Source organism: Trachypithecus francoisi, unplaced genomic scaffold (assembly GCF_009764315.1).
Source record: "Trachypithecus francoisi isolate TF-2019V2 unplaced genomic scaffold, Tfra_2.0 Lachesis_group6, whole genome shotgun sequence".
In the NCBI taxonomy this organism is placed as follows: domain Eukaryota; kingdom Metazoa; phylum Chordata; class Mammalia; order Primates; family Cercopithecidae; genus Trachypithecus; species Trachypithecus francoisi.
The window spans coordinates 121,598,061-121,611,903 of NW_022681471.1; the positions used below are offsets into that span (position 1 = coordinate 121,598,061).

At 39.1% G+C, this 13,843-nt stretch overlaps 1 protein-coding gene across 8 annotated transcripts in view; it reads left to right on the forward strand.

The window, feature by feature from the left end:
- Nucleotides 1-13,843, forward strand: part of GPM6B (glycoprotein M6B) — a 168,306-nt gene that overhangs the window by 117,753 nt on the left and 36,710 nt on the right. For 3 of the 8 annotated variants that reach the window (XR_004434909.1, XM_033201562.1, XM_033201563.1), the window contains exons 1-2: nt 2,975-3,495; nt 12,729-12,848. The exons of 2 other annotated variants lie outside the window; for them this stretch is intronic. Coding sequence is in view for 5 of the 6 variants with exons in the window: in XM_033201562.1 (XP_033057453.1) it covers nt 3,435-3,495; nt 12,729-12,848 (181 nt within the window). In the remaining variant the exon portion in view is untranslated. Of the gene's footprint in view, nt 1-2,974; nt 3,496-9,855; nt 9,894-12,728; nt 12,849-13,843 lie in introns of those variants that run through there. 3 more of the 8 variants (XM_033201565.1, XM_033201567.1, XM_033201564.1) reach the window with 2 other exon arrangements.

The following is a 13,843-nucleotide window of genomic DNA, read 5'->3' on the forward strand; positions in this document are numbered from 1 at the left end:
TCTCCTCATTCACCCAAGCTAGAAATTCTAGCCTCCCCTTGACATCCTCCTCCACTCCTACTCATACAGATCCAATCCAATGGTGTCTGGGCCCTTACTTTCTCCCCATGCCATAGTTCAGGTTCACACTGTCTCTTGCTTGTACTATTTCAGGAGACTCCTGACTAGTTTGCTAGAGGAGACTCTAGTCTCATCATACTGCACCCACCCTGTCTTCCACATTACCAATAGAATGACCTTTGTAAAGCATGATCAGCTCTGCTCTTGAGCCTTCTATGTCTACCTACTGCCTCCAGGGCTAGCAAGGTGTTCAACCTACCTGGTTCCCAACCTACTGGCTTAGCCATTTCCCATCAGTCCCTCTGTCAGAAAAATCACTTCCTGACCCTTTGACGGTACCCTCTTTTTCCTCTCATATGCCCTTCAATTTTTCCTAGAACGCTTTCCCTTCCTCTTCCCCACCTTTCCCTTCCCTACCCTACCCAGCAGGTTTCTAAGCATTACTGCAATAGCCAACTCAACTCTGCAAAGCTTTTTTCAAATTCTTTTCCCCCTCCACCCATTTTCTTTGTTGTGATACCATAGTGCTTGTAGCAGGCAGGAGCACCCTGTTTTAGAAGAGTTTTGTGTCCCATTAGCCATGGGTTACCTGGAGACAGGCACTGTCACTTGTGCATGTCTGTGCTGCTTGTAGATGCTGGCACTAGGGAGGTTATTTTGTGCATGTTTATGGAGCTGGCTGCAATTATACAGAAGACTTACAAACATGTAAGTCAAACCACGTGAAACTGCTGTTCTTCTTGGTCAATATCAGCAATTTCATATGCTCATTCTAATACATCTGTTTTGTTCAGTATTTTGTATTCCTGTTTTGACTTTCAGAAGTGTTCTTACCTTCAACCAGACTGCCTTAGAGCATGGGGCTCAAAGAAATATTTTCAGCTCTGGAAGACATTTTCCATCCTACTCATTCTACATATAGAACTTTTCTGGCCAAAAATGGATGCATATCTCAGAAATGTAACAGACAATACTCTTTTCTCTCTTCCTCTTGACAATTGCTGTTCAAATGGTTTATCATAAACATTAGTGAGATCTGGAGGCTGTTATAAAGTGATATAATGGTAATTTCTAGAATTGTAATACCTTATCCTAGTGAAAAGAAAATAATGAACTTGTGAATGGGCAAAAGTGATGAATTGTTCATTTACATGTAGTTTTTCAGGGGGAAAGTAGATGCAGGTATCAAGTGGAGGATGTGTGACTATTTTGTCTAATCATTTTGATCTCGATATAGAACTAGAGTTCTTAAGAATGTTTTTAATATTCTACCTTTTCACCAGCTTCACTATTAAAATAATATTCTTAAGCAACAGCCAAAAAATTATTAGACTCTGCCAGTTCTATAATCACATGACTTCGCTGGACACTTTAAAAACCAATCACAGTGTCTTCTTTTGTGCTGAATTGAATTTTGTTTTGGCTTTAATTCTCATTTGAACTGCTGGGAGAACAAGCCTGTTACATACCAACAGTTGCCACCTTTCTATTTGAGTGGACCTAAATAGTTTTTGCAAAAAATGTCTAAGACTGTCCTATCAGGACACACCATAGGGTTTTCCCATGGAAATAATTATATCACAAACGAATCTTTTTTCTAAAGTCTGTGGTTTTAGGCTGCCATACTTCTTAATTCCCTGACCAGGAGACAATAAAATTGGCTGGGGCCTTAATTTGAGGGAATACATATTTGATTATGGGCATGGTCTTCTAAGACAATGGGTAAGGGAAAAAAAGCAAGATGTAAAATTAAATGTTGAAACAAACTGAACTGGTTTTCAAAATCTTCTCGAGTGTAACACATCTAGAAGGTTTGAGGGATTATCTAAAACCAAGTTATTAAAAGATCAGGTTGTTAGAAGATTTTGATTCAGTGCCTTATACTTTTTTTTTAAGGAGTTGAGCAAGAAACCATCAAAATTTGGGAGAGTGATTTTAGGAGAGGGTGGTCTCCAACTTGTCTTTATGTTTGCTTCCAAGGTAAGTGTTAAGCCCAACCAACTAGCAGACTATTCATGATCTGGGAATCCTATCAATGGTCATCCCTGTATTTGACTTGAGTCTCTCTAATTTTTTATAGGGACGGTGAAGGTCAATTGGTCAGTCAAACGCATAAAAAATGGTGCAGAAATTAGTTATGCTTGGAAACATATGGCTCATAATCATGATAAAGGCTTATATGTTGGTATGGGTTGAGAATGTCAGCCTCATGGTATCTGGGTATGTAAGAAGGCAAATCATTGGTATACTAGCCTTTATGTTGAATATTTAGAGAGCTCTTGAAAACACTCCTTGATTTGGAGTGAGGAATTCTAATGAGTAAAACTCCATATAGAAATAACCATATCCAATTAAAAACTATTTTGATTTTCATTCCAAGAAACTACCAAAATGTCAGCTAGATATACTTGTGAACATGTTATGCTTATTTTTAAATAAGGAAGGGTGCATTTTTACAAATTAGGCTTGAGTTTCTCTTAACTATCATATATATTAACTATAGACAAGGGAGTGGGTTCTAATACCAAATTGCTACATTGCTATCGTTAAATCCATGTTTGAGTTTTCTTCCGTCTAATGTATTTTTCTCCCCTCTTTAATTTATATTTTTAAAAGCAATGTACTTACCTAGAAATTGCATGAAAGACAAATATTTAAGAAAGTAAATAGAGACTGTGGGCACGTCCTTTGAACATGCTTTGCCGGGGTCGGGGGTAAATGAAATAAACTGATACATCATAAAGGGGTCACACAGGAAAGAAAGTGTCATGCCTATGCAAAGACATGCAGTCTCCTTAGAGACAACATATATTGCTGTCGACTAACAAAGTCACGTGGTGGGAGGGGGCTCTTTTCTTTCTCCTTCACATCCCCTCCTCTGATGTCACAAATCTATTTTTTCCTGGGAGAATTAATTAGCATTCATTGGGTGTACTTGGCTAGAAGAAACGAGGTGGGGAGAAAGAGAGAGAGAGCTCGAGATTGAGATCTTAAGAAAGAGAGCAAGGAGGAAGAGCCCAGTGGGGAGCAGGCCCTTCCCCGCCCCACAACCTCGCCCCCACACCCTGCCAAGCCGCATTGAGACTGTAGGCACCGCCAGGCGCCGAAAGGCTGTTTTCTAACTGGGATCCTCGGTGACGTATGGCTGCCTGCCCCTTGGCAGCTGTCTTTATGGACCAGTAGGCAGAGCGAAATTGACGCTGACAAGACTTTTGCATCTTGGAAGGGACTGTAATCTACTGTAGTAAAGAACAGAGCCTCTCAATCAGACGGGTGTAAATAAGAGACGGAGGGGAGTCCAAAAGAAAAGGAAGAGGAGGAAAAACAAGTGTGTGTTGGGGGGAACAGGGGGAAAAGCATTTTTGGTGGATGGTATGAAGCCAGCCATGGAAACTGCAGCCGAGGAAAATACTGAACAAAGCCAAGAGAGAAAAGGTACCCAGCGCTCTGACAATAGCCTGTTTAAAGCTTTTCACTGGGGGGTGCTTAAAAAGGGTTAGCCGGGTTTGTCTCTCTTTTAAAATGGCTCTGAGACAATCCCTATGGCATGGTTTTGCTTTCAGGGTTGATTTTTTTCCTGTGGGCTGATGTTAAATTAATAGAGCAGCCTTTCTTCAATCCATTCCTGTTCCAAACCTTTCTACCGACGTGATATTTCATAGAGGGATGTCTGTAGTTTGTCACCTTGGGCAGATGCATTGGGGAAACTGTCTTTTTTTAATTAATATAATTAATCATAACTTAAGTTCTGTGTCCTGCATGTTATATTCCAGGAACATGGAATGTGTAGTTTTCTGCTAATGCTGAGGAGGAACTGGAGGGGCATGCATGTTAATTCTGCTTTGGTTCCGCTAATGCTGTAGTGATTTGGGCATTCTCTAATTTTCTTATTCTAATATGATTGCTCTTTCTTGTATCAGGACCTGACTACGACATGTAATAATCATTGTCAGTTGGAGCTTCAGAGAGGGGACATCAGCTCTGTCACCCAGTGCTGATGGAAAGGCAGGGCGGGGGATCTTCTGCTAATTATGACTTGGAGATTGGGGAGAAGAAAATTGATAAAGGTCCTATTTCTTAAAGGGAATCTTAGAACGTACCACAGTTTTCATACAGAATGGCTTTTTGGAGGAATAAAGTGTTTTTGCAGTAAGAAAATGGCAGAAAGTAGAAACTAAAATTAATCTCTTTTTTCTGAATAATGACTGATTTCAAGTTTGATGTCCCATAGAATCAGCTCAGCCACTGTTAGGTTAATGGATCTCACTGCATTGTAAATTAACCTGTCTCCCTCACTCAAAGTCATAGACTGTCATAAATGCACAAAAACATATTCTATAACTGCAGTGGCTCTAATATAAACAGCCATCATGCCAAAGTTATTGCTCACAGCCCTTGTGTCCACTGATAGTCACTAAAGAGCAATTCTCCAGTACGGGGACAAAACTTCGTTTTATTTATAAAGATACAGGCATATGAAATTACTGATAGTCAACCATTTTAAACCTACAAAAATGGCAATTACATGTAGTTCAGCTTCACAGTATGCTGGGGTAAAGTTTGCTTATTTTATGTAAAATTTCATTGGTACACAATATTTTATCCTAAACAGAGCAATTTTACTTTTTAAATTAATTTTTAGGTATGACACAATACACATAACATTTACCATTTGAAGTATACAATTCAGTGGCATTAAGTACATAGCACCTTAATTTTAAAATTGTTTGTTTACTTCAATCCTTGTATCAAACCTACACCTCCCCACCAAAAACCCAGCCTGTATTTTCTTGTGTGTCTTTCAAAAAAAAAAAAAAAATTTCATCAATGACCAAATAGCTATAAGAGAAACTCTTGAGAATGTTTATCAAGATGAAGAGGTGAGATCAAAGTTTAAAAATTCATTTCCATGATGACTAGAGACTAAGTTGATTGCATGTTGTTGGGGTATGATAATGTAATAGCATTGTCCCAAGGAAGCCTATCACAGTTTATAGTCTTCCATAATTTTATCCTAAAATGTTGATTTTACTTAGTACATACTTTTAATTTTTATTAATGCGGTATTCGATCATGGCAGACAAAACCGTTTTGGTCTTTGCAAAAAAATCCCTTTTTTAAATTTCTCTCTGAAAGGAAGCAAAGGTCATATAACCAATATAAAATCATTACTACACAACTGTGTATCTTATAACTTAGTCTTATGGACTGCTATTATTTTATGTCAATTAAATCTTATTTAATAACAGATCTACAGGTTGCTGCTACATCCCTGACGACCTGTGTATGAAAAGTCATTAGTTGTGATTTTAGAGACAAAATTGGAAGCAAAAAATAATTTCTGAAGGAACTTTAAAAATTACCTAAATGTATAAACATTAGCTGCTTGTTAAATAATTCAAAAATATCACACTACCAGAAGCTAGTGTGACATGTACGGTACATGCTTGAATAAGAATACGAGCCAGGGAATTTGTTTTTCCTGATCTACAGCAAGAGGGGTTTTGATTGTTATATGACCCGCCATAATTGTTAATCTGGAGGGTGACTTATCTAATCTGCATTTAGATGAACAAGTTCATATGCTGGCTATACAAAATCAAAGCCCACAGAAGACACTTTGTAGTTTCCCAGTTTGCTCACCCATCATCATTAAGGTACACATAGGACAAAATGATAGCCACAAATGTTTCTGTGTGATTGTCACATCAGTATTCCTTCAGATTTAATTTTAAGTTTATTAAAAAATTATTTTTCCATTGAAATTAACATTTTAAAACTTGACATAATTATTTATAGAATGTGTTATATAATTCTTGAGCTAGTGGATCTGTTTTTTGTGTTTTTCTTTGAAGCCTTTCAGCAAAGGATTTTATTCATTAAATTTAATCCTGTAAATTTTGTCACTTTACGTAGAGTTTTTTACGCACATATATATTTTTTTTCCTGTGTTTCTCCTTTCCCATCTGTTTTCAATGGTTGGTGATGGAGTGATGCCTCTCTCTTAATTTGGGGTATTATTGCCCAGTGGCTAATACCCAATAGCATGTGAATTAATATCTTTGGATAATTATTGCAGTGTCTGTTAAGAATGTAAATTAAACTTAGCTTTATAATTGACCTTGCTTTTCTAGTTGGGATCTTTCCTGCGAGTTTTGGCAGGACAATACAACCCAGCTATTATGATTCACCAACTCCTACAAAGAAGGCTCTTTCCTTAAACTAAATCAGAATGACTTTGTTTCTACTTTAGACAAAATTAATCCATGTCCTTAGAAAAGGAGAGCATTTGTGTTTTTTCAGTCTCATAGTTTTTATCACAGAATGCTACCAGATACCAAAATTCATAAGAAGTATTTAGTAGATATTTAGCGATTTTTAAGGAAAACAAGCAGATTTTCTTAGATGGATGTAAGAAATGCCAAATTATTACAAATGACAGTTTTTAAATTGCAAACATTAAAGTGTGAAGATTGAGTAAGAAGATTCACTGACATGGAATAAGCAAAGGAAATAGCCGGGCGCGGTGGCTCAAGCCTGTAATCCCAGCACTTTGGGAGGCCGAGACGGGCGGATCACGAGGTCAGGAGATCGAGACCATCCTGGCTAATACGGTGAAACCCTGTCTCTACTTAAAAAAATACAAAAAACTAGCCGGGCGACGAGGCGGGCGCCTGTAGTCCCAGCTACTCGGGAGGCTGAGGCAGGAGAATGGCGTAAACCCGGGAGGCGGAGCTTGCAGTGAGCTGAGATCCGGCCACTGTACTCCAGCCTGGGTGGCAGAGCAAGACTCCGTCTCAAAAAAAAAAAAAAAAAAAAAAAAAAAAAAAAAAAAAAAAGGAAATGAATAAGACAGAATCAAAAGAAATAGATTATGAACCCAATAATAAAAAGATAGAGAGTAGGTTTCCATTGATTTCAGTGGAGTATTACTTGATGTCATTTCATTTGTGAAAATAAATGCATCTGAAATTGCTGAGAGGGGGTAATCACTGAGTAGAAAAACAATTGAATCATAACAACTTTGTATGCTCTATTATGGGGGAAAAATATATCTGTTATGAAAATTATTTTCATTATATGTAGGTAATTGAATTCTACTGAAACAATTATAGTCAGGCTAGTTAACTTCCTATGAATCATTGCTGAAATAAATTACAGGCATCAAATTAAATTCCTAACCACACAGGAAGAAAAATATAGTGAATGGGAAACAATGTGTAATTTAAAATAAATTACAGGATATAGTCAAAGTAAGAAATGAATTTAAATTATTGACTTCCTTAAAAAATTAACACATCCATTTTAATCTTTTTGATCAAATATATACAATTTCTTATGTGTTTTTTTAAATTTAGCAAAATATATGCGCTTTTGGCTCTCATTTTTCATTTAGGAAGAAAAGCACTCCTCTAGAATATACGACTTGTGTGATTAAAAACCCAAAGGGACACATAGCACACGTTACACTATTCCTGATGATCTGCAAATTATTGCATTTTGAAATTTGTATTGACATTTTCTAACTTGGCTATATAAATATGGTACAGAGGAAGTTTTAGATGCAGTTATGATCTGTAAGAATTTGCCAAGGTGGACATCTGAAGAGTTGGTGTCTGGGGAATAGGCTGTAGAGAAAAGTGGCTGGCCAGATGGTGCGGAACATATGTGGTAGGTATGATACAGCTTCTTTTGACTTTTTTTTTTTTTTTTTTTTTTAGAACATTTAAATGCAGAAAAGATCTCAGCGAGCCATTTGGTACATCTTCTACTTTTACATTATTAATTCCATTAGGATATTTTTCAAGACTTGGCCTTGCTATTTCATTAGAAAAAGAATTCTGGGCCATTTCTGGAAATTTAGATTTTCCTTCGCTGAAATTGAGTGTAAACCCTGAATTAAGATTATCATGATTTTCAAGATCACATTTCTCTGTTATTTGGAAGTACAGGGTCAAAGTAGACTAAATGATCTTAATAAAGTGACTTAGTCTTGATGTATCTGAGGACATTCTAAATAACCAGTGTCCCCATGAGTTAAACTTCCCCTCTCTGTGACTGTGATGGATTGGATTGTTAAAAAGACACTCTTGCTTTTTTCTCCTTTGGACCAAATGTACACACATGGGAGATAGTTGACCGGGAGTAGGGATGGCCATGGAATGGAGGAAGAACATGACCACACCGACTGTTTTTAAGCGAGGGAGGTTACAATCCCAGTTTCACAAATGTGCCTTGTCGTTCATTCATTTATTCATTTAATGGTGTTCTCGGCCGGGTGCGGTGGCTCATGCCTATAATCCCAGCACTTTGGGAGGCCAAGGCGGACGGATCACGAGGTCAAGAGATCGAGACCATCCTGGCTAACATGGTGAAACCCTGTCTCTACTAAAAATACAAAAACAAAATTAGCTGGGTGTGGTGGCGGGTGCCTGTAGTCCCAGCTACTCTGGAGGCTGAGGCAGGAGAATGGCGTGAACCTGGGAGGCGGAGGTTGCAGTGATCCGAGATAGCACCACTACACTCCAGCCTGGGCAACAGAGCAAGACTCCGTCTCAAAACAAACAAACAAACAAAAAACAAACAAAAAAGGTGTTCTCCTTTGAAATGTCATTCTTCCTCTGTCCCTTCAGCTCACGTTGTAGGAGTACAAGGGTGCTGAGTCATCTTAGGGACCATTAGGGGTAGTATAATCTTGGTTTTAATAATAATTTTGCTGATTGGTGGCAGATTAAATAGCAGACAAAATGCCATAAAGGAGAATTTTGATCCTTAGCCAGCTGAGTGATATTTCTCGTCAAAGAGTGCGTAAGAGAAAATACAGTAATTTCCTATTTGATAGGCTGATTTTATTAATTGCATTAACTGCTTTATGTAGCCAAGCCTTACTATGCTGTATTTAAAATCAAGGGTCAACACACTTTTTCTGTAAAGGTCAGATAGTAAATATTTTAGGTGCTGCAGACCATGCAGTGTCTGTTGTAACTGTTCAAAGGTGCCACCATAGCATGAAAGCAGCCTAGATGGTATGTAAACAAATGGGTGCAACTGTGTTCCAATAAAATCTTATAAATGAAAGCAGATGGCTATAATTTACCAACCTTTACTATATTTATAGCATTGTTATGGCATCCTTAATATTTTAAATAATAGCTAAAAATGAAGGATAACAAATATAGCTTTGAAAGACCTTGCTCGGTGAATATGGTCTTTCTTGGAAGCTTAGTGTTTGTCACTTAGTTGCTTCCAGTGATAATTTCCTAGGTGCTAAGAAGCATGACAGTCTGAAGTTCGTTTGTTCAGCCTTGTCACTAAATTACATTAAATAAGTAAATGGGGAAAAATGAACAAGGCATTGTTTTGCTTTCCTTTTTGCAATTTCCCCTTGTTTCATGCCCACCTTTGGCAATGACCACTCACAGCTGTGTTTGTCTTCATAAGCCACCACTGGTCACCTCATCTCTATCTTCTCTCTTAGGGAGAACATTTTGCAGTCTTCCCTCTGTAGGGCATAAAACATTTTCCCATTTCTTGCCAGGTGCCCAGAATCAACTTGACATTTTTAAAAGACCTTTTGAGCCAGCGCATCCTCTTGGAATCCTGTGACTGCCTTTTAGGTGTTGGGATCCTGTCCTTGGGATTAAAATGTATACTGTGTTTTTTTCAAATTTTATAAATAACTTTATATTTAATGCCTTTATTTATTTGGCTCAAAAATAAGAAGTGATTTTTCTTTTCTTTCATTTCTAAAGATACACTGATGTAAAAAGGCCTCTCCAGAAGTATAAGTCCAGGGGATTTGGAACACATCCATCCAGTTGTCTATCCCATCGGTGTGTCTTCTGGATCTATTCATTTTTTTAATGCTGAATTAAGGGTCTTAGGCATGGCTACCATGTTTTTCTCAGAAAGCACGTTAACATTGAGTAGTCCATGATTTTTCATTGTCATTGCCTAGCAGCCTGTGCTTGCTTGTCTGAGCATCTGGATACTTACCCCATCCATATGAGGAGATGAGCACAGAGCATGGATTAATCTTCTGCAGAGATACCCTGAATTGCATGGCCTGGCTTGGGTAAAAGTCAGCATGGTGGGAGATCTAGAGGTCCATTTCTGGGTCCACAGAGTCCCAGGGTGCTCCCTTGCTTTCAACCAAATATTTATTCAGCCAGTGTTTATTGGGCACCTGTGTGCTGAGTATGTAGAGACAAATTTTTTAAAAGGATACAAATTTCCAGATCAAAAGTGATAGAACTACTTAGAATCCTCTTGCTTAGGCGTCTATGTGGAGGGCTCACAGCCCCTTTACCAAGAGGAAATCAGATCAGATCGTGAAGTGCCTTGACCTTCTGTTTTTTTCTGTCAACCCCACTGGGTTTTCTTGTCTTCGGAGAATGTAGCAACACCTATTCCTGAGAGAGAATCTCCCGAACTGTAAAGCAAAAATCTAAATCTGTTTTTTTTTTTTTTTTTTTTTTTCGAGACAGAGTCTTACCCTGTCACCTAGACTGGAGTGCAGTGGCACAATCTCAACTCACTGCAACCTCCATCTCCCCTGGGTTCAAGCGATTCTTCTGCCTCAGCCTCCCAAGTAGCTGGGACTACAGGTGTGCACCACTACGCCCAGCTAATTTTTTTGTTTTTAGCGGAGACAGTTTCACCATATTGGCCAGGCTGGTATCAAACTCCTCACCTCAAGTGATCTGGCTGCCTCAGTCTCCCAAAGTGTTGGAATTACAGGCATGAGCCAAAACACCTGGTTTTTGTGTGTTTTTTTTTGTTTGTTTTATTTTATTTTATTTTATTTTTAGTAGAGACAGGGTTTCACCATGTTGGCCAGGCTGGTTTTGAACTCCTGACCTCAAGTGATCTGCCTGCCTTGGCCTCCCAAAGTGCTGGGATTACAGGTGTGAGCCACCACACCCAGCCCACAAAAATCTCAATCTAAGGAAGGCTGAAAGTTAAGAAATTTTAAGAAGCCTGAGATAACATCAGTAGCCTAGGACCGGGACCGTTTCTTTAGGAGGCACAGAAGCACAACTCAACTGCAAATGCACCTCAGAAACACTCTTGTTGGGCTAACTGTTGCCTCAGCAAAAGAGTAGAAAATTGCAATACACGCAGAGGTCACAGTAGGATATATGGTGGTTTTCAAAGTGTGCCCTCTTGAGTGAAATTGCTAAGGTTCACATTCAGGCTTCTCTACCTTCTGGCTGAAAGATCTTGGGCAAGTGATCATTACCTTCTCCTTGCCCTCGTGTTGTTCCCTTGTAAAAATGGAATAATAATAGTACCTATTTCAGAGGGTATTTGTGACAAATGTAATAGGTACCACGTGCTGAGTGCAGAGAATAAGTACATTGTAAGCATTCCATAAATTTTAGCTGCCATCATCATTATTGACCACAAAAATAGCAGTAGCAAAAGTAGTTTCATTGTGCAGTTCTGATCTTATCCCAGCATCTTTTCTGCACCTCCCCACCCCGGTTTTAAGTAAGTTATGTATACCTTACCTCGAAGTCAAAAAGATTTTTTCTGAAACACCCTAGAAAAGCATGTTTCTGCTTCCAAACCTGAAATAACCTTACAAGTTTTCAGAGATTGTGGAGAGTGGAGTTGGGATTTTATAAAGGCTTTGTGAGGTTTTGCTTGCCTTACACTGTGGCTTTACTAGGTTCTTCTCCTCAGAGACCCGAGCTGCCAGATGGTGCATTATGACCTGATCTTCTGATGGAATCATTACCCACATCAATGGCACAATCTTTTTTTTAATCCTTAAATATTTGTGGTGCCCCAGAGGATGTAACCCCTTATTAGGTTTTATGGGATTCTCAGAGATAAACTAGCCATAGCAACCTTATGATTTCTTTGAGATTTCAAGATTGTAATTCAGCTAACTTGTACGAGACGCCTACTCTGTGCTAGGGAAATTGGTAGGTATTTTTCTTTGCAGTCCCCTAAGAAGTGGGAAGTATTGTATCATATTACCAGATAGAGACCTGAGTCCTCAGGGAGTGCCAGCTGTCACCATGTGTGTAATTAAGCAGTGGTTCGAGCCCAAGACCAGTAGCCCTTTCTGTATAACACATGGGAGATAACTGGAACAGGATTTAATCCAGAACATTCTAGGTTCAGACGTTCTGAGTTTAAGATGAGGTGACAATACTGCAGACGTCAATGGGAAGACAAGCATTTCATCCAAGATTCAGCAGACCATTGGGTTGTTTGTCAGGTTTTCTGGACTAGAACTGGATACTCTTACAGACAGGGAGCCTGCGTTCACCTTCGCTAGTGCAGCTGGCAATAATTATAGTGCTCTGTTAGTGCTCTGTTGGTCTGAAAAGGAAACAGAAAGAAAAATATTATTGTGAGAAGCCAAATTTTCACTATAAATAGTATCTTTCCCAAATGAGCATTTTAAGAAGTGGGATATGGTGGGGGTGGGGGAAGATGTAGAAAATAAAGATCATTTTGGTGATTTACATAAACTTCAATTTAGAAATGGAGGACATTCTCAATGGATCATGCTGGTACTAAAGGGTTGCATTTCAAAAGCATATTTTTTAAACTCCCCATTTCCTTTCTATGGTAAAGAATAAATAAAAATGCTGATATAGAATCTTTGCTGGAGATAGAGACACTGACTCTTTGCCACCTGAAATTGGCAGTGAACAGCAGAGCTGAAATGGAAATTGGCAGGTACCACTGGATGTACCCAGGCTCAAAGAACCACCAGTACCATCCCGTGCCAACCCTGGGGGACAGGGCTAGCCCCTTGAGCAGTCCAGGTAAATACAGCCTTGGGGTGAATTCTAATAGCAAGTCAACTGTTATCTTAATATTATTTGTAATGGCTCTTGCAGCTTGGTGATATTTTATGTTTTGCTTGGTGCATTAATTTGTTCACACGGGCGTGGGTGGAATTCACCCTATAAACATTTTTTAATCATCTTTCTTTTTCTCTCTCCCTCTCCATTCCACCCCATCTTTCTCCACTTTCTTCTCCTTCTTCCCTTTCTTCCCTCTTCCCTCTTTCTTCACCTTCAATCACCTCTTCTTCTCAAAGGGAACAATGTACAGTGAGATATGCCTTTGGTTAACTATGAAATTTCCAATGCCTGAACCAATAATGGGGGAGGGGGGCCCCCCACATCCCCCATGTGGCCAAGAACTGGGCCAGGGCCTTCAAGGAGCCTTGGCTCTGAGAGTACCGTGAGTGTCCCCAAATGTCTTCCCAGCCCTGCTGCTCTGCACCACCCTCTCACATTAGTCATTGCCTTTGAGAAAGAGAAATCAAAGCTGTGAAAGTAGGATTGGATAACCATGTACCCGATTCCCATCAGGTAGGTTCAGTGGGTACGGTTTCCATTTTCCTTGCTCATGAGGAACATTGGCCATTCAGAACTGCTAGGTGCTGGATCTGGGTGAGGTGTGCGACAGCTGATTTGGGGATCTAGAAGGGGCAAAAGGCAAAGCAGTATGAATATCCAACCTCCCACGTTCCCAAAGCCAACACAAGTCGTAATACCCAACTCAGTTAGCTAAAAACTCAATGATGTTGCCAGTGTACAACCGTAGTTCAAACTACATAAAATGCAAACATAAAGGGCAGGTGGTAGGTCGGATAAACACAGTAACAGGTTTAAAGTATTTCTGTGATTTTGCATCAATCCATAACATTTCTTCCAAATGCTTGCTAACTTCTTCAGGAGTAAACGTAGCATGCACAGCTCCAGAAAGGGCAATCCCAAGGTACAATGTAAGTTACCCATTGAATTACAAA